Here is a 21,745-nt window from a genome sequence, read left to right as displayed (position 1 = left end):
AAGACAAAATGAGGCAGAACAGAAAGAGGTGAGTTGGAATTTGGACATTCAGGACTTGGGTAAAACCCAGTTCTGCATTTATCACCTGTGGGATCTTGGCAAGTTACTAAACCTCTCTGCTTTCTACCATCCCAGTTGTAGAATGGCAATTATGATTTTTATCTCGCAATGTTTCATAAATGACAACTATTAGTTGTGTGACTTGGATTGAGGGCCAAGTCTCTTTCTCTTGCATAGAAGTGGCAGAAGATATCAACGGACTGCAGGAATTGTCATGCCATCCGGGTGAACAGCTGGATAACTCTGGGTTTAGAGGAAGATGACTCTGGCTTAAGTGCAATCAAATACAATAGCAGCTGTGAACAAAACCCTCTCCAAAGCATAAACACTACAGAGTGTGCACGTGCGTGCCAGGTGCCACCATTTCAAGTGCTTGTTCCTAGTTCAGTCCATTTTAAGAGAGAAAATTTAAATACTATTCACTGGAATGGTAGGATGTAATGATTTTCTGACTTTAAGTTTCATGAAGGAGAGAACATATCTTATTCATGGTTGAGTGCCTGGTCTAAGATAAGTAGTCAGTAAAAATAATTTCTAGCTGAATTGTAATAGTGGACTTAACCCAGTTTTCCAATGCTGTTAATAGAAAATAGTAATGCCAAGGAAACAGCCCTTCCAGGATTTTTATAATATGTATAGTTAGCCAAGTACTATTAGTACTATTAGCTAAACAGTATTGGAGCCCCTGAAATGATCTTGAATGTAAAAAAAAATCCAAAGTATCTCAAACCTATTTTTATTGAATAGCCCAGGTTTGTTTTTAATCTTTCCACAGCTCATGTTCACATCTGTGACCTCCCTTTTATGGGCTCTGGAGCTATAACTCTGAAAAAAGACAGATAAGGTAGGAACCTTGTTAAACAAAATCCCCACCAAAACGACAAACATTCAAACAGGAGTGGCCTGCCTTTATCTCATCACCACCCAGCTTTGACGGAGTCTGTTTCCCTTTCACAAAGGGTCTGCTGTCTGGGAAGTGAACATTTTACCCAGGAGACCAAAAGTCACTCCCCAGCTAGGTATTTCCCAAAGGACGGGTACTGTATGTTCCAGAGGGAGCTTGCTGAGCTAACTATCTGGGTTGCCATAAAATGCCTTGATTTTTATCTGTGGTAGGACAGATTGGGCTTTTTGATAATCTTAGTCCATTTCCCTGGAAATGCGGGTATGCATCCATATGCTGACTCATTGTGGGTGCAGAGAACACAGACTCCTCTGCAGAGGGTGGAGACTGTGAAGACCAAAACTTTCAAGAGAAGGCGGAGAGTCAGGAAAGACCACAAACAGAGAGCTGTTCTGGATGGATTATTTACCGACAGTTTGCCAGCAGCCAGATAAGGGAAGGATCAGGCTGGCAGCTCTTATGGTAGTGGGTTCTTTAGGTCTTTCATTTAAGATAAAAAAAGATTTGACATGTTTATTAAGCAATTTGGTTTCCCTGGAAGCTAGCATGCACATTTGGTGATAGTTATGTAGCAATTACTTGTTTGCCACAACTTCAGTTTTGGTCTGATGAACTGTTGGATTTGGTTGCGCCTTTGACGGGATGAGATACTTTTTTTTTTTGGTGGAACTGGGGTTTGAACTCAGGGCTTTGTGACTGCTAGGCAGGGGCTATGCCACTTGAACCATACCTCCAGTCCCTAAGATAATATTTTTTGAGGCAGGGTATCACTATGTAGCCTGGGCTAGCCTTCAACTCATAGCCTCCTACTTTCACCTCCAGAGTGCTGAGATTATAGGCGTGTACCATCAGGCCTGGCTGAGATACTTTCAAAGAGATGGTATTTAATAAAAAGTAGTTATGCAATCCTGCCTTTCACTGGAGAGGATCACTATATGGCTTTTGCAGGATTTCTCTGCATAGAAATAATCTTCACAATAGACATCAAGACACACTACACATTAAAATTCTGACCATGACTAGGTCAGTGGATGAGTGTAACTGATTTATGGAAACTGTGGGGAAATTCAGACAATTGCAGAACCAGATGGATTATGACTTGGGCACTGGGGCCAATCAAAACAATGGGCTAGCATTTGTGATCTTTGGTTGACCCAGTCCCAAAGTGGGTCACTCCATGGCATTAGAAAAAAATCAACGAATAAGAATCATCCATTCAAATGATTGGTCTGCTGCTTGTTGCACTCTTATCACTATAGGGATTTGCTCTTATTACTATTAATTACAATGTTTCAGTTCATTCTTTAAAAAATTATTATGCAATAATTTTTAATGTAAAAATTATAAATAATGTAATTTTGTTGTATTCGACATATAACAAAAAATATCGTGACACATACTTACGTTCTGAAGCATGGTTAAAAAAACAAAACAACCCCCCCCACACCCATCTGAATCTACAGTCCCTCTCAGAACAATGACTTAATCTGATTCCCTCCTTCCCCTCTTCCTTCAGTCCCCCTGCTTCTCCCAGAGATAGCCACTAGTCATGTTTTTGCTTTAAAAATCTAGGGCTTTAACGCATATTTCTATAGCCCTAAATAATTAATTGTTTGGCTTTGTTGTTTTTGACTATTTATATAAAAATTGTATCATATCATGTATCCCCTGGAACTTGCTTTTTCCAGTTGATACTAGGTTTCTGAGATTTCACCTTCATTGTATGTAGAGCCATTTTCACAATTATTTAATAATATGGGTTTGACACTATTTTATTTATCCATTCCTCTCTCAGTGAGCACTTGGGTTTTGGGGTTTGTTCTAGTTTTTACTGCAATTAACAATACCACCATGACTATTCTTGACCACATACTCATCAACATGTCTTCCTTTCCTCCTAGAGCATAGTCAAACAATTTTCCCAGTCTTCCTGCAAAGAGCTGAGCCAATAGATCATGTGTGAGGGGATGCATGCCACTTTCAGACCTTATTCCTTTAGTGCTGACATGCCAGCCTGAAGCAGAGGGTGTGGTGGGGAATGAGGAGTCCACAGGGACTGGAAGAGTCACTAGACAGAACCTGGGTCTCAGAAGACCTGTGTGAAGCAGAGTCCTTTTCCTACCCCTGAAGACCTCCACTGACTGATATTGCAAGAAATAAACCTTTACTGTGTTAGCCACAGAGATTGGCCATTACTTGGTGTAACTGTTAGACTTTCCTGATACAACTTTCATTTCAAAATGTGTGTGTGTGTGTGTGTGTGTGTGTGTGTGTGTGTGTGTGTGTAAAATGTGGTCAGAGCTGGAAGCCAGGGAGGGCTCTGCCTCATGATTTTATGGGGAGTGAGGGAGCTGTATAAAATGGCACCAGGAGGGACTGGTGTAGTGGTTGAGTTGTTCTGCCTCTTGATTATGTCAGTGTCAATATGCTGCTTGTTGACATCGTCCGACAGATGTTCAAGATATTCCCATGGGGGAAAATGGGCAAAGAGGACTACAATGATCTCAAAATGAAAAGGTTTTAAAACCATGAAGGACTGCATAGTAAATATGCAGAAATAGTAACAGAACCAGGGAAGGCAGTTACTCCCTCATTTTTGGATCATGTAGCCCTTGGACTCTGATGTAGGACTCAGTGCCAACCTTTTAACCTTTGTTTCCTGACCTTGAAAACAAGGAAAAAGCCTGCCCTATCCACTTCATGGGGTTTTGGAAAGATAAATTACATGAGGTGATAAATGGGAAATTACTTTGAAATTCTGTAAGGTCTTACTACTTATTTTGAAGAGACATTTCTAAAAACAAGTGAGGAGTGACAAAAGCATGACATAAGGCCCACTTACATTTATTAGTGCAAAAGCTGTAGTATCTTGTTCTTATATTAACTCAGTGACAAGATGGGGGTAGGTTCAGAATCATACGTGCATGGTGACAAGATGTCAAAAGTACTTGCTCCGGGTGCAGATGGAGTGTTTAATATGCCACTTTTCATATAAAAAAAGAAACCTAAGAATACATAATTGTATTTCTTTTATTTGCATAAAGAATCTCTGTGAGGCTGAATCTAAAAAGCAAACAAAAGTGACAGGAAGAGGACGAGAATGGACTGGGCAGGGGGAGAATGGGATTTTCATATTATGTATTTTTGAAAATTAAGTGAATATATTGCCTGTTCAAGCCATTAAATGAAAAAAAGGAACCTTACTAGGGAGGATTGATATATTTTGTGTGTGGGTTGGGAAGAGGTAGCTACTTCTTATTTTTCTCCAAGTCTTGATTCCAGGAACATAGTTAGCTGAGTGTTATCACTAGGGTGTGTGCACACGTACATATGCATGCATGCCCGTATGTGTGCATATGAATAAGTTTCCTTGTGCCAAAGACTCGTGGCCAAACCTTATCTCCTTCCTGTCCCCCAAAGCTGGAAATATCCAGGAGTCAGGGAGAGGGGTTGCTGAAGCAGCTACTCCTGCTTTTCAGTTTTCTGCTTCTTGTCACCTTGTTTAAGAACACTGATTTAATTATATTGTTACCTTATATGAGGCTGGCTGGATGCTCATTACAGGACAAAACAAGATGAGAAACAGAAGCTGAGGTCCTTGCTTCAACTTCTTCACTGTAACCACTAGGCAGTACATTCTTGGGCCATATGTGGCTTAAAGACAAAGCTACCGCCCAGAATATCGAAGTTAAATCTGGGTTGTTTCAAAGGACTTGCTAGTTAAAAGACTCAAACTTGAAAAGCTGAAATCAAGAAGCAATTCTTTCTGATTGGGTTGGGTTTCTGTAGTCGCCCTAACCGACAGAATGACGGAAACAATGAGTGGTATTGGAGTAAACTGTCTTTGAACACTGGGATGTATGCTCTCCTTCTGTTTACTCTCTGTGGAGTCCACCGAGTCTGCAATCTTGGGCTGTTCACCTCCCAGAAGAACGGGTCTTTTGAAGTATTCAGTCCCCTTGGTTAGAGGCCAACTGAGCATGTTTTCAACTTCTTGTAAATACAGCGTTCCTGCACCGTCCCACTGAAAGGGGTATACCTTCTCATTGACTGTCTGTGGTAGAACACTTGAATTGGGGTTTTGGTTAACTCTGTCCCTCCAACATAAAACAAAGGCTTTGCCATTTGGAGATGCTTTTGTTCAGACCACAATTCATTTCTGAGGTCTCAATCAAATAAGAGCTTAAGAATAAACTTTGCAAATTCTTTTAATATGTCTGACATAGGAGACAGTTTACAATATATGAGGTTTTCAAGCATATAGCTAAATTTAAAAAATCAGGAATATTAGCTTAGCCAAAGAGACTAAAAAAAAAAAAAAGACAATGTACACTGGGAAAGCTGCAAGGAATCGGAGTGTTTGTTTGTGAGTACTTCTGGAAAAGGACTGTTCCAGTCATTCCTAGATCTTAAGGGTTCAGTATGGCACTGGGCATAAAGAATACGGTTACATGTCGTGGTGTATAATTCTGCTCTGACTTGGGGTGTTTACAAAGGCAAATCCACCTCTCTGAGAACTGAAGGCCCCCAAAGCTAAGTGAGTCTCCATGTTTCACCTGAAAGACTAACTGGAAATACACTACACTGGACTTGTAGCTTTCTTGGGAAACAAAGCAGAGTGGAATCAATGGTTTAGGTAGGAGACTGCTGGGTGGCTGGCATTTCAAATGGGAATGTAATTGCTAGCTCCCTGGCCTTAATCACACCGATAGATTCCTTTTGGCAATTATCTTTACTAGGTTCACCTGTATGCAAAGTTTGCTGATTCTGGGCAGGTACATGGTTTCCCTGGAGACCTGGAAGCCTTAATCCACCTTTTCAACAGTAGGATAGTTCAAAAGACTCACAGTACAAAGGGACAGCTTCATAGATGGGGGCATCAGAGGAAACACTGGGAAAGCCCATCGCACCTCATTTTCAGAAAGGAGCTAGGAGTTAGGATCCCTATCCTAAGGTTGGGATTCTCCAGACCACATACATACTCAGGGCCTTCTAACTGCTACGGAAGAGGCAGTACCGTGCTTGCCAGCCTCTTGGAAATCAGAGGACTTACCCAATATTATTTTATGGCACACTGGGAAAAACTGGTGAGGCTGGTAGTCACTGTGGGCTCCAGCTTCTCCAAGTACTGCTGAGATCAGACCCCTCTGAGTGGATTATCCCTGATCCAGCATTGTCCCCCAGCATGTGGGCTGGGGAGACTTAGTGAAGTGATAAGAGTAAAGATCTGAAATCAGAGGCCTTGGTTCAAGTGCCGTTTCCTTCATCGACTAGCTTTGGAGCTTCTGGAAAGTGCTTCAGCTTCACTGTCAGTAAAATGGCGGTAAGTAGCCCAATCTCATGGGACTGTTGAGAGAATTTTATATAATTATCAGTGGAAAGTACTTAGCACAGTACTTTGTAAGAAGTGAGCACTGAACAAATGATATTACTTATCTGTAACACTGGTCTATTATTACCCACACTGGAGGTCACTTTTTATCATCCTGGTGACCTCTGAATAAGAATGGATTAGATAAGAAAAAGCAAATATGTTCTACTTCTCTACTGATCACTCTTTAATAATTCCTTGCTCTCCTCAGGATAAAGTCAAAATTTATCAGCCTTGTATACAGTGCTGCCTGTGCTCTTGCCTCTGATAACTTCTTTAATCTCACCATGCCCTGGATCCACTGGACGTTTGAGAAATTCGAATCACTTAAGAGTTTCTCCTTCAGTATTTTTGTTTATGGTAATTCCTCTGCCTGAAATGCCTCCTGCCCTAGTGAGTGTCCCTACTCTGTGTTCCCATGATATCTGGTATACACCTAGCATTGTATTTAAATAATGTTTCAATGCTGGTTTTTTTTTTTAAATATGTTCATCTTCCCTATTAGACTGTGAGCCATTTTGGACAAGTTCGCATTTATTCTGGTATCCCTGAGTCTTGACCACAGCAGGTGCTCAATACATGGTGAACAAAGGAATAAGTCAACACACAAATGAGTAAATTATCGCACACATCAGGTCTGGAGGCTACTGGAAGAAAGGAAAAAGGAAAGAAGGAAGAGAGAGCAGGCAAGAGGGAAGAAAACAGCAGGCACACTGGAAAGGAAAAGGTAGAATTATCTACATTTCTTTCTGCTTTCATTTTTCTTTTTGTGGTGCTGGGGATCGAACCTAGGCCTTATATATGCTAACAAGCACTCTCCACTGAGCTACACCCCCAGCCCTGTATTTCCTGATGACATGATCATGCACACAAAAATCCTAAGGAATCTACAAGGACCAATATACAAAAATCAATTGTATCTCTATGTTTTAACAATGAGCAATTGTAAAAATTTTTAAAAATCTACTTCTAATAGCTTAAAATATGCTTAGGAATTGTTTTAATGAAAAATGAATAAGTCCTGTATACTGAAAACTGTAAGACACTGCTGTGGAAAATTAAAGATGATCAAAATGAATGGAAACATCAACCTTGTTCATGAATTGGAAAACCCAGTGGCAATTCTCCCCAAACTGAGGCAATGACTCAACACAATCTTAGCCATGCTTTTTATGAAGAAACTGACAAGCTTATTCTGAAATGTATATAAAAAGACAAAGGATCCAAACAGTTTAAATAATTTTGAAAACAGAAATACGAAATTGCTGTGCATTGTGGTATACATCTGTAATCCCAGGAGGATGACTCAGGAGGATCATGAGTTCAAGGCCAGGCTGGGCTACATAGCAAGCTCACTCTCAAAAAGACAATAAATAAATAAATAAATAGAAACAATTTAGAAGTTATTTGTGAACTGGATTAGGCAAGACTTTTTTTTTAAGCAGGATGCAAAAAGTGTGCCTCATAAAATTAAAAAGTGATAAAGTAGATTTCACCAAAATTATAAACATTTTGCTTTTTGAAAGACCCAGTTGAAATGGAAAGACTCTGCAAATATTTGCAGAACACATAGCTGGAAAGGGGCTTATATCCACATGTGCAAAGAACTCACAGCTTAGGGCCGGGGATGTGGCTCAATAGAAGAGCACTTGCCTAACATGGGTGAGGGGTGAGACCATGGGTTGTATCCCCAGCATGATCTCCCCCAAAAAAGAAAATAACTCGTAACTCAAAAATAAGAGGATAACAAAACAACAAAAAGATATGAACATTGGTCAGTATTTCAGGTCGTACTGAGATGCCAACAGTGCAATGCTGAACAGTGAATACTGTCGTAAAAGCATTTATCTGTTTTCAAATCTTAGACTGGGGCCATTCAAACACAGGAAAAATACTTAGCTGGACTGGAAGAAACCTGGTTTCTAGCCCTGTTCTCCCACTAACATACAGACTTGGGGCAGATACTCAGCCCTTCCCGTAACAGAATTTTTAAGGAATTCTCAGTCCGGGGCCCACGAGTCTCCCCTTACTACCCCACAGAGGTCCTTGGGTTCAAAGATTTGAGGATTTGGATGGGAAAGATGTGTATCTTGGTTTTCACACACTTTTAACTGAAATCTGGCATTCCCCCCAGTTATGAATATAAGTAACAATCTGCAGAGGTACTAGCGTACCTTGACTTTGTTACCAATAGAATTCATGGGTGCTTTTATATTGCATCGCAAGCGTTGCCTGTATCCCAAAGTTTTATTTATATTCATCACTATTTTAAAATTACAGTGGTTAACAGATTTGCCACTGGGTCTTATCATTTTATGTGCTAAGAAGTTTGTATCTCTACATTACAATTTTTAAAGATTTGGTAACAATACTATATATATATATATATAATTTTTTAGTGGTACTGGGGATTGAACCCAGGGTCTTGTGCTTGCCAGGCACATGCTCTATCACTTGTCATACCCCCAGTCCTTGTACTTTTGGACCATGATCTTCCTACCTCCACCACTTGAGTAGCTTGGATTACAGGCATGCACCACCATGCGTGGCACCATATTTTCTTAACTAAACTATGGGAAAGGAAAAAGGGTAGTGATGTCCATTATTTGGAGCCACAACCCTTCTTTTCTGAAGAAAGGCTTTCAAGATTAATGGATCCAGATTTGAAAAAAAACAACTGTAGAAAAAAAAATCTATGTCTGAGACAAACAGAAATTTGAAGACTCACTGGGTATTAGATAATCTTAATAAATTAGATCGAATTTTACTGTGAATATACCATATCTTTAAAAAATCCTTACCTGTTAGAGATAGATACAGAAGTGTGTATAGGTGAAATAATATAATATTTCACATTTGCTTCAAATATATTCCAGAAAACAAAAAATTAAATTAAAAAAGGGAGAGGAAGCAAAGAAACAAGGTGAACAAAACTGCAATTTCTGTGATGGGCACACATACATTTTGCCTCTGTTTTTATGTTTGAAGCTTCTGTAATAGAAGTGTTTTTGTTTTTGTTTTTCGTTTTTGAAGAGTCACTCAGGATGGCTCCAGGCCACAGGTGTGTTTAGACTGTACTTTGTTAATAAGAGCAAGGGAGCTCTCCTGCCTTAGAACCAGAGTTACCTCCCTATCTGCACTTCCCCTGGGCCTGGGACAGCATTTGACCTTGCAGCTTTTCATGGACTTTAAATGATAAAGCATTATTTCCGACCACATTCACTATGTCTAAATAGGGTGAGTTGGTTTTGGTAATCAGTAGCTAGTTAATTCTTCAGTTAAGCCAATTAGTTTTGTTCTTTTAATGGCCACAGGGTGAATCCCTACCTCAAACCAGTGTATTTGTGTCCCTGGGCAGGGGATGACTGCTGAACAACCTGTCGCACCACAGAGGAACAACTCCAGCCCCATGTCCCATGGCCTTCAGCTTGTAATGGCATCTTTGGTGAGATGACCACTCCCTAGTGCAGAGGTCAGTGGCCACATTGTTCTGTCTTGGGCATGGATGGACACAGACACTCCCTGCCTTTGTTCTTGGGGCTTCCAGGTTCTTTGCGAAGCAACCAAGGATTTTGAAAGTCGTCACATAGTTGGGGACTCTGTGCGACAATTATCTGAAGCACTGCTTCAGATAACTGCATTGCAACTTAGCACATGGAGTCTGAGATCAGTTCCTGGGTTTAAGTCTTAGCTGTCACTTCATCTTGTGCTGGCACAGTTTTGCCTTTGGTTACATGGGGCAATACTAGAAATTACCCTAGGAGGATGGGGGGAGGATTCTAAGTATGGAGAACAGTGTCTTGGCTGTGGTATAGACAGACTAGCTGTTAACTGTGATTCCTACAGAAACAGTTCTGCACCAAGTAATGCCTGTGCGTCACCAGAGTCAGCAGCACTTCAATAGTAATTAGAAGAAAAGGTTTTACTGAACTAAATCAATACCATGAATTTCTGTAAACAGCTTTCTTTCTTTCATTGGTTATAATTTGGTAATCTGACAGCAGCTGCAAAATCACTGAAAATTCTTATGACCTTTCTTTGATCTGCAACACTCACTTTTGCAATTACTTTAATCCAATAATTGCAACTGAAAAGAGCCATACAACATATATAAGAGGGCGTAGAGGAAAAAATCATTGCATCTAATTTTCACCTTTCCTTACAAGGAGTCTTTTAAGAATTTTAAGAGTGTTGTGTAATGCAAGGTATCACAATAAAGAGAATATTCTCAGTGAAGATAAAGGAAATTAATGCTCAATCTAGTGTCAGAACTTACAAAACACACTTTTTGGAAGTATATTTTAAAGACAAGACATAAAGAAGTTTCATTTTGAATCAAGTAGTGAGGGGTGGCCACAAAGGACGTGAGCTCCCTTGAGTTGTGAACTGTGAGCTGTGAGCTTTGTGGTAATCACACGATGAAAACAGCTTGGCCTAGCAGAGCCAACCACCTTCAAGGAAGTCTCAGGACACAAATTAACCCTTCAGGTTTCAGAAAGGACTCACCAGTTCTAACAATTAAAGCAGGAAGGCGTTTAGAAAGATTTAAATTTTTTTTTTATTCTTTAGCATTTTGAATAATATACAGAACTGTTTTCATTTTTGTTCATAGTCAACTGTAGTTCCTGTTAGTTATTAATACTACAAGTGACAAACTAAGCACTTTTATTTATGATATGAGGTAAACATGTTAATCCTAGACTATTATGTGTTTTAAACAATTTGGAATAAATAGTATTGTACTTTCTAATTTTAATCAATTTACTGATTCTGATTTGCTCTTCAAATATATTTATTTATATGAAAATGGAATTCACATCCAAAAAAAATAAGTAGGTTTTGAGAAGCATCATAGTTTTGGTTGTGTTGAATTACGTAGTAGCCATTTCAGTTGTTGCCTGCTAAATATTTTCCCTAAAACACTGTTTCTGTGGCAAGGAGATGAAAGTCTGCCATTTAGCTCAGAGCTGAGTGGCTGCTGCTGTGGTGGTTTTTCCTTGTACTGGTAAAGCGATGGTGTAACATCAATGCAAATAATTTCCTGGGTTATACGAGGAATTGTGGAGCTCAACAAAATCAGAACTTGGGATGGGTGTTGGTAGCAATTAACACAAGCCTTTGATTTTTACTTAAAATTTCAAAAGATGTCCTGATTTCTAACTTATTGGTCTTGATTGAGGAAAGAATTACTTAAATGACTAGCAGAAGTAATCTGAAGTTGTCAATTTTCTTTGGCTTAAAAGATTAAAAGTCCTACAAGAATCTGAGCCCTCTCATAGGCAAACTTAAATCCAATGAATGAATGAACAGACAGAGAAATAAAGACCGAAACAGAAAAGAATATTAAAAAATCTGTTTGAGCCAGGCACTAGTGACTCATGCCTGTAATCGTAGCTACTCAGGAGGCAGAGATTAGGAGGACTGCAATTCGAAGCCAGCCCAGGGCTGGCTCGCAAACAGTTCGTGAGACCCTATCTCAAAAAAAACCTATCACAAAAGGCTGGTGGAGTGGCTCAAAGTGTAGGCCCTGAGTTCAAACCCCAGTACTGCTAAAAAAAAAAAAAAGTTTGAATATTATTGTTAAAATAAAGAGAAAAAAAATCAGAGTAAGGAGGTGATCATTCTCTGTATGCAATGAACCTGCTACCTCCCCACATCCCTGTGACACTGTAAAATGAGGGGTCAGAGTCCTGTGAGGAACACTGGAAACCACCAGCTTGGCAAGACACAAAGAGTATGTTCTTTCTCTCGTCTTCTTTAAAAGGTATGATTGTTTGTAGCAACAACAGACATCTGTAAGTGTTTGCACTATAACATGACAATTAAGAGCACAAACAAGGGGGAGCAGGAGAAAAGCTGCTAGTTTTACCAGAATTAAGTCATCATGAACCAGAAGTAGATTGTGTTGAAGATACATATTACCTTTTCAAGAACAAACCATGAAAAAAAGGAACTTTAAAAAGAATCAACAATGGACTTGCCCACTGTTCACTACACCCAGCCCCCACTCCCAGCTCCTCACAGCCCCAGGGCTTCTGCTCTCTTCACTGGATCCTGGTATTGGCCCGTTAGGTTTCCTGAGGGATGTCTCCCAACCATCCTAACAATAGCCCTCGTAGTCTCCAGCATCACCCTATGCTCTGTTCCACATCCTGGTCCCTGTCCCATGTGAAATTCGCACGCTGATTCATTTACATCTTTTATTGTCTGCCATCAGTCTCTCTCTCTCTCTCCTCTTGTCTATACATATATAAACGTGTGTGTGTGTGTATAAAATGAGGGTCACTTTCTTTCATATATCACTTATATATTAGCTTAGTCACAAAGTATTTGTTTTAAAAACTGCACACTATAGCTGGGCCTGGTGGTGCATACCTATAATCTCTGCACTGGGGAGGCTGAGACAGGAAGATGGCAAGTTCAAGGCCAGCCTGAGCTGCATATGGAGACCCTGCCTCAAAAAACCACGAACTGGGGATGCACCTCAGAGCTACAGCCCTTGCCTAGCGTGTTCAAGGTCTCAGGCTTGCTCGCCAGCCTCACAGAAAACAAAACAAATAAACACATACCACTGAACTTCACTTTTACCTGGTCTCTTTTCTCATCAACTAGACCAGGAGTCAGCAAACCTTTCTGTAGGGGTCAAAGGTAATTGGGCTCTGTTGGCCATACAGCATCTGTTTCATGCTGTTTCTTTTTGTCCCTAACAGCCCTTTAGAAATGCAAGCACTCTTCTTAGCTCGAGACCCATATAAAAACAGGCCCAGGGTGGGATGTGACCCAGTGGCTACACTTCTCTAATTCCCGTGCTGTACTGCTGTAAAGCCTCACAATCAAGCATGAGTTTTTACTGCTGTCCTTAATATCCAGCAGTGTGGGGCAGAGAGTGGCTCTCAGTGAACTCAGAACTCAGTTAAATGGACTGGGGGCGGAGGCAGCGAAGAGAATGGGAGCACCTTTAGTTTGAGAGGCTCGTGCTAGGTAGACGCGGCCTATGGTCCAGGCTGGATGATCCAGGGCTTTACAGGTCCTGGGAAAAGACAGCTCACCAGCCACAGGTTCTCTCCCATTGTCTTTGAAGTCACCAATCTCAATGCTAGCTCCTTCCAGGCAGCACCTCTGCTACCAAAGACAGTGGTGTCCTGTGTCTATTTACAGTGCACTCAAGGGGATCAGGAGAAGCCTTGCCCCAGGGCTGCTCTTGCTCTGTGACACTTTGCCTTACTATGTGGCTCTCTTGACACCAGCATTCTGAAAAGCTGCTGTTTTGAAGACGACATCTAACAACTTGCTAAGAGGTAAGAACAACGTGGCAGACAGAGAGTTACCCACTCCACTGCTATGAAAACTTCTCAGATCATGGCCACAAAACCTTCCTAAAAACCAGGCACCAGGGGCCTAGCCACTTGGGAGGTTGACATCCGGAAGATCACTGTTCAAGGCCACCCCAGGCAGGGTGTTCATGAGACCCCATCTCAACCAATAGTGGGGTGCAGTGGAGCATGCCTACCATCCCAAGTTACACAGGAAGCTGAGATTGGGAGGACTGTGGTTCCAGGCCAGACTAGGCAAAAAAGTTTGCAAGACACCATCTCAACAGGAAAAAGCTAGCCCATAACAGCACATGCCTGTCATCCTAGTAACAGTGGGAAGCATAAAATAGGAGGGTGGCAGTTCAGGCTAACCTGGGCAAAAAGTTGAGGCTGCGTCTCAAAAATAACCACAGCAAAAAGGGCTGGAGATATGGTTCAAGCAGCAGAGTGCCTGTCTAGCCAGCACAAGGCCCTGGGCTCAAACTGCCAAAAACCAACCAAACAAACAAACAAAAAACCCCAAACCAAAACAAAAGCTTTCTTTAAAAGTTTCTGCATGGAGCAAGCTTCTGATGCCACTGCAGCTCCAACTCTTGCTAACTGATACTGGATGAAGGCAGGAAGGATGGAGTGAGTGGGAAGGAAAGCTCTGGGGCCAAAATCAGGACTGTGGACCCCCTCCTGGAACTGCCAGATGCCAGGATGCTACAGTGTCTCTAGGGGTCCCAGAACATCAACAGTGTCTTTCCCTGGAGGCATTCTTGCTTCAGTCATTTCAGCAGTCTGGATTCAGAGCTGTCTGCATCAGGAGAGACAAGCTTCTCTCCTCTCGCATCCAAAAAGCTCAGAGTTCCCTCCAGCACCTGCCCTGTTGATGCAGCCTTGCTGGGCCTGAGAGAATGCAGAGGAAGGGGGCGTGAGGATGCTACTTCATGTCCTGCTAGGTCTTCAACCTCCACAAAGGAGTGGAGCCACCCACACAGGACTGGCTCTATCTCCAGGCACTTCCTTCCTCCTCTGTTCCATCTTGACATCCCAGAATAATTCACTGCAATGTTCTTTGTCAAGTCCCTGCCACCCCATGTTCACCTCCCCACTTTTATGGAAGAATAAAAAGGAACAAATGGTCCCTTGGGCGTTGTATCCAAGTAAGCAGATGCTTCTCAAGGAAGGTAAGTGTCAGATGGGAAAGCATGTTATCTAACCAAGCTTCACTCTGATGCAGCAAGTCCTGTGTTGCAGATAAGAAAGAAGCAAAAGGGTGGAAATAACGCATTTAAAGACAGACTGCGAGTTAGTGATGGAGCAGGAAATGGCATTGGTGTTTCTTGCCAAAAGAGCCAAAAGTGTGGGCAGTGACACTAAAGGAGGAGGGAGCAAATGGCCTAGGGAGGAAAGGAATGAAAGCCTGAGGGGACATTCTGGAAAAAGTAAATCAAACCCCAAGGTCACTTATTGCTGTTCTAAGGAGCACCTAGGAGTTCCATGTTTCTGAGGAATGTAATTCAAGCTAAGTGAAAATATCATGGGGACTCAATTTTGCATGACAGACTTGGAAACACTAAGACAGAAAGGTGGAGATGAAGCTGTAAGGAATTCTGGATCCACAATAGCCCAGAGATGATATTTGGCAGGAAATTCAAAACCAACAGCTACTATGAACTCTGAATGTGCAGACAAGAGGATTGGCTAAGAGGGGAAAGTTCTTTTATCACTGAAGGTCACTGCCAGTGACAACTTCCTCTTGCTAGCTGGCACAGCTTGGATGGGAGTTGGCGTGGTCCCCAGTTGGTGGTATAAAGAGGTGGTGGCACCTTTAAGAGGTGAGGTCTAATGAAAGTGGTTAGGACAACTGGGCACTGAGTTGGGAAGAGAATAATGTGGTGCTCTTAAAAAGCCAAGCACCAGGGATGCATTTGGACTCTTTCTCTGCTTGGACTTTCTGTTTCTCTGTCATATTGTGACCCAATGGGGAGTGAACAGAGAAGGCCATTGATCTTGGGCTCTGAGCCTCTAAAACTAAGAGTTAAACAAACCAGTCTTCTTTATAAAGTATCTATCCTTGGGTATTTTGTCACAGCAACAGAAAACAGACTAATATACTAGGCACCACCAGAATAGACATTTTTTGAGTTGCATACTGAAAACACAGGTTCAAATTGAAGAATTTCAAGAATATACTTTTTCTCTTATGTCTGATATGATCTGGTATCAACTGAAAGAAGAACAGTGGCTAGGAGACAAAAGTAAGTTTGAGGAAAAAGGACTTAAGAATGAAGGGACTGGTTGAAGCATTCACCCGGTTACTGAGAGCTGTGATAGGGCTGTCTACAGTCACTCTGGAGGAACTGGGCCATCACCACCGAGACTCAAGGCAGGATACAGACTCGCCTTGCATGAGCTGAGCAAAGGCCATCACACCAGGCACCTGTCCCAAGTCATGACGCTCTTATCTGTCAGAAGAGCCAAGAGTGTGGGCAGTAACACTAGGGGCAGGGGAGTTGTCAGGGGCTGGGGCTGGGGTATCAGGGTGGAAGAGAATCACCGGGACCACAGAGGTGGGATGAAGGGGAGGCAAACAGGAAGTGATATCTCACAAAGGGATTGAGACTCAGAAGCAAAGCCACAGCAGGACACGGCAGGTCAGAACGCAAAGTGGCAGCTGGAAGTCAGAGACTTTGGCTCAGCTCGGTAGGGCCAGAGATGCCAGTGAGCAAAGAGCAGTGGGCCAGGAGGCTTTAGCTGTGTGCCTCCTCCTCCAGCCACCCCATTGTCAGCTCAACTCCACATGTGGACATCTCTACCAGCCTGATGACAGGGTCCCCCGTGCACACAGGAGGAAAAACAAGGGCCTGACCTTGTGATCTCACCAGGTGCAACTGGAAGCTCACCCAGCTTGAAAAGCTTTCTCTCCAATTCTGTCTCCCTGCACATAGTTAACGTAGACTGGCAGGCTTGCATTTTCCAGATGCATTTGAAAAGACCGCCCAATGTATGACGAGTTACAAGTAGAGAGTGCAGTAGGAAACACTGCATGGCAAAGTGGTGACTGCCGTGCAGCACCGAATGCGCAGGACTCTGTGCAGTGCGTCAGCACAGGCTTCCCTCAAGCTGTCTTCTCTCACACTATAGACGTAGGGGGGCTTCTTCCCTTACTATCTGGAATGAAATCAGGTTGGGGGAAAAAAGGCTGGGTGTGGTGGGGCATGCTTATAATCCCAGTTACTCAGGAGACGGAGATCAGGAGGACTGCAATTCAAAGCCAACCAGAGCAAAAAAGTTAGCGAGACCCCTATCTCAAAAAACAAGCTGGGCATGGTGGTTCACTCCTATAATTCCAGCTACAGGGCAGAGAGGCTGGAGGATCGTGGTCAAAGGCCAGCCCAGGGCAAAAATGTGAGACCTGAGCTGGAAAATAAACAAAAGGAAAAAGGGCAGGGATCGTGGCTCAACTGTTAAGGCACTTACCTGGCAAAAGTGAGGCACTGAGTTCAACCCTAGTACTGTCCAAAAATTGTTTTTGAAAACTATTTTATTTAATTATTTATTCGGTATTAGGGATTGAATTCAGGACCTTGTGCTTGCTAGGAAGGTGCTCTACCACTTGAGCCAAGGTCCCTATTTTTTGAATAGGGTTTTGCGTTTTTGCCTGGGCCAGCGTGGACCACCGTCTCCTATCTACCCCTCTCACATAGCTGGAATGACAGGCAAGTGCTGCCACATATGGCTTATTGGTTGAGAAGGGGTCTCACTAACTTTTTGCCTGGGCTGGTCTCGAACTCCGATCCTTCTGATCTGTACCTCCTGAGTAGCTGGGATTACAGATGTGAGCCACCACACTTGACCTGAAAACTGCTTAACCTAAGTAATGTACAACCATAAAGTAAGTCTACTGGGGAAGAAACCCTTCCAAAAGTTGGTGTCTTTACACTGTCTGACACCTTGGTGGCACAGGGCCAAGGTGCTCCTTTTTGATGTTGTTTACTGAGGTATGAGGGAAGTTCTACCTACTGAGTAGAGCAGATTCAAATTCACTTGTTTTCTCTATCTCAAGTTGGGCTACTTGACCTTTGACTTGAAGACCGTGCATACCGTGTAACAAGTTACTAAAGAATGAAGCAAGACTTGGTTGACTCACAGCTTGAACCTGATACCACAGGTCTTTATATAACAAGGAAATAAACAAAATTTAAATTGTTCATCAAGCGAACGCTGGACCAATGTTTATTGGCAAATGGATTAATCCAACACAGCAACCATTTACACTGAGAAGTGACATCGGGGACGCATCGACACGCTGCCTCGCCTGTTAAGTCATGGGTTCCATATTTTCAAAGTCGTGGACTTTTCCCTTCCTAAGGGCCATGAGCAAATGATCAAACCAAGTATGCTTTGAGTCACCCTCTAAGTTTTGAGACCTGAAAGATGTTCTGAACCAGAAACCTGTCTCCGGCAATACTGACGTTTTAGATACCGTCCTAGGAGGGGCTGACCTCTACCCCCCAGGAGTCAGTAACAATTCCCTCCCCAAGGTGTGACAATCAGAAATGCCTCCAGACACTGCCAGATGCACCCTCAGGGGGCTGAGAAACACAGGTTTATAAACATTTTCTCTCTATGATCCCACAACAAATACACACGTGCCAAAGTAAAAAGAACAAAGTTAGGACAGTGAAGGTTCTCGTACACGTTACGACATGTCATTTAGGATGTTCTAACATAGATGCTGATAAGCTGATCACAAAAGCATACTCACTGTGTACAAGAAAACAAAAATCTTTCCACATCAGCAGCAGCGTGAGTTTCGTAAAGCCTTCTGCATCATATTCCACGACACCTCTAAGTAACAAAACACACACAAACAAAACCCTCATGAAAATGAGGTCTAAGAGATGGGACCAGGTAAGAACATACTCACGAGTTTGGGGCTACCAAACCTCAGATTGACTTAGGTGAGTGAGCATCAGAAGGCATGGGGTGTGTGGGTGAGAGCACTAGGTTATGACACAGCTTTGCCACTCACTGCCTACTGCAGCCTCTGACGAATCACTTAACCTCTGCAGCCTCAGGTTTATAAGCCACAAGGCATAATTCCACACAAGGAGGGCTCTGATGTCCTGAGATGGCTGCCCATTGGTCCTGATGACCAGCTTGGTAAAGGGTAGCAGCTAAGATTCTGAGGGCTGAGTTGACATGTTCAGGGACAATTCGAATGTCACTCAGATTTGACTTATGTCAATGGTTCTGCTCTCCCTATGAATTTATAATCAACGTGATAATGTAACATCAACGTCTAAACTTTCAGACCCTACACCCCATAGGAACATCAAGCACGTAATGGTTTTTGTGCTATGGGTACAGTTCAGTGACACGGTAGCAGTTATTTTTAATTTAGTAGCAACTATGTATAAGCACTACTATAGTATTGTACTATTAGCATAATAATACACAAAAATGTGCATTAAAAAGAATGATATTAAAAGTAAATATAAACTCAACTTTCCTATCTTTCTTGTACACCAATGTGCAATCCCTAGGGTGTATGCACCCCACTTTGGAGGTCATTGTGCTAGCTTTTTCTTTTCAACTATATATGCTAAGGATAATTTACTAAAAAATTAGACCAGGCCAGGCACACTGGCTCATGCTGGTAATCCTAACTACTGGGAAGGCAGGGATAGGGAAGATCCAGGTTCGAGGCCAGTCCGGCAAAAAGTCAGTGAGACCTCATCTCAACCAATAAAAAGTGGGTGTGGTGGCACGTGACTGTCACCCCAAGAATGTAGGAAGCATAAATAGGATTGTGGTCTAGACTATGTATAATGTATAAATGTTTTAATTGCTGTATCTAAACTATTTTTTCAAAATGTTCATAAATGTGAAAAAAAATCTTTTCCTTTTTTTCTTTTTTTTTTTTTTGGCAGCCTTGGGCTTTGAACTCAGGTCCTCACACTTGCTAGGCAGGCACTCTTACCACTTGAACCACTCCACTGGTCTGTGAAAAACTTAAATATGAAAGACTCAGTGAGACACAGTCACATTGTCCGGATATTGACATTTCTACTTTGGATAATGCAAAGCTCGGTAATGGCTAATGAGAGAAATGTTTGACATTATTTAGAAATTTTACTTAGCCCAGCACTGGTGGCTCACGCCTGTAATCCTAGTGACTCAGAAGGCAGGGATCAGGAGGTCATGATTCAAAGCCAGCGTGGACGAAGAGTTCACAAGACCCTATCTTGAAAAAACCCATCACAAAAAAAGGGCTGGCAAAGTGCCTCAAGTGGTAGAGTGTCTGCCTAGCGAGAGTGAGGCCCTAAGTTCAAACTCTAATACTGCCACAAAGAAAAAGAAACTTTGCTTATAACTGTGCCATACTATGACAATTATATCCCAGGGAATGGCCAGTCTTGTTCTTGGTTTCATCTTCTCTTTCCTATTCCTAATTTCCTTTCTATTTTCTTTACTTACTTTTTTAAAAGCTAAATTTTATCCTACTGTATGCATATATATACACACACATACATATATACGTATGCACACATATATATATATATATACACACACACACTATTTTTCAACCACTGGAACCACTTAGTTCCCCCAGTGGCCACAGTGCTCTACCTCCTAAAGACCATGAGGAAAATGCACTTCTGTCCTCCATGCTGAACCCTAGCAGAAGCCTGCAAAGGCCCTGATGGCATTAAAGCACCCAGGACCACAGAGCAACCCAGCCTGGCAGCCAGAGGGAAGGGCACCCACGCAGGACAGCAGGGGCAAGAGGAGCAGGTAGCCCCTCTGTGCCGCGCCTGCGGTTCCACACTTCCCTCCCCCCTCTCAGCTCCATGCTCCAACTCCCCCTCTCAAGTGTGAGTCACCACTTTGGGGCTAATGTTAGATGTTCTTCCCAAATCCGTGAGGCACTGTTGGTGAGCGATCCTCCTGTCATGAGACCCGAAATCCTGGAGAAACGGGGTTCCGGCCCTGGCAACCCCTCTTCTAGGTATGTGACTAATGAGCTTCCACAGCTCAGGGCTGACTGCAGTAAGATGTGTCACGAGTGCCTGCTGTGGGAGACCACAGAGGGGAAAATGCTCTGCAAACTACTAAAGCCCAACAACAAGCAGGGTCTCTTCCTGTGCCTGCTGCGGGCCTCACTCCTAGGCTTGCTGTGCTGGGCAGGCACGCTGCTGCCAGAGGCAGTAACTGTTTGTTATTTGCTAAAGAATGCTCAAGAGGGGGTAGGGGCTTGAGGGGTGGCTCAAGTCTTAACAGTGCCTGAGAGCAAGTGTAAGACCCTGAGTTCCAGCCCCAACAATGTAAAAAAAAAAAAAAGCTAAAAAAAATGTCACTTGGAAGCTTTAGAGTAAGCAAAATATCAAAATGCCATTGAAAAAGTATATGTAAGGCTGGATGCAATTGCTTATGTCTGTAATCCTAGCTACTCAGTCTTGGTTCGAAGCCAGCCTAGGCAAAAGGTTTGCAAGAACTCATCTTAATCAATGGCTGGGTGCAGTGTCACACGCCTATCATCGTAGCTATGCAGGGAAGCACAAACAGGAAGACTGAAGTTCAGGATGCCAAGGCGTAAAACAAGATCTTATCTGAAAAATAACAATGCAAAAAGGACAGAGTGGCTCAAGTGGTACAGTGTCTGCCTAGCAATGCAAGGTGCTGAGTTCAAATCCCAGTACTGCCAAAAAAAAAAAAAAGGCTCATACATAAGAACTAAGTGCTGTTTTCTTAATTATACCCCATGTGAGGGTCATGGCTGGTGTAAGGTTTAGACAGGGCAGCACTTACGTGCCAAAGTGACTGAGGAAAGCAGCAATATACTCTCTTCTTTTGTGATAGCCTTGAATCACATACTGCACCTGGAACAGGAACCCAAAGCTCAGAATTAGCAAAGAAAAATTTTAAATGCTTTATTCTGAAAAGCTTCAGCGATTCAGAGAAGTAAAATAAGAAAATGAACACCCATATTCCCACCACCTCTATTCAACAACTATGAATATTTTGCCTCGTTGCTTCATCCAGCCATCTACCTACCCATCTATCAAGCTATCAATCAGTCTTGCTAAAACATTTCAAAGGAAA

The 21,745-nt window shown here is 42.5% G+C and overlaps 1 protein-coding gene across 3 annotated transcripts in view; it reads right to left on the bottom strand.

Moving 5' to 3' along the window:
• Window positions 1-21,745, bottom strand: part of Babam2 (BRISC and BRCA1 A complex member 2) — a 372,389-nt gene that overhangs the window by 52,251 nt on the left and 298,393 nt on the right. For all 3 annotated transcript variants that reach the window (XM_020154590.2, XM_074049402.1, XM_074049403.1), the window contains 2 exons: window positions 21,452-21,522; window positions 18,405-18,487 (listed from right to left, as the gene is read on the bottom strand). In XM_020154590.2, coding sequence (XP_020010179.1) covers window positions 18,405-18,487; window positions 21,452-21,522 — 154 coding nt within the window. The remainder of the gene's footprint in view (window positions 1-18,404; window positions 18,488-21,451; window positions 21,523-21,745) is intronic.

The sequence above is a fragment of the Castor canadensis genome, chromosome 12, assembly GCF_047511655.1.
Source record: "Castor canadensis chromosome 12, mCasCan1.hap1v2, whole genome shotgun sequence".
NCBI classification, from domain to species: domain Eukaryota; kingdom Metazoa; phylum Chordata; class Mammalia; order Rodentia; family Castoridae; genus Castor; species Castor canadensis.
This window is presented reverse-complemented; position numbering and strand designations above follow the sequence as displayed.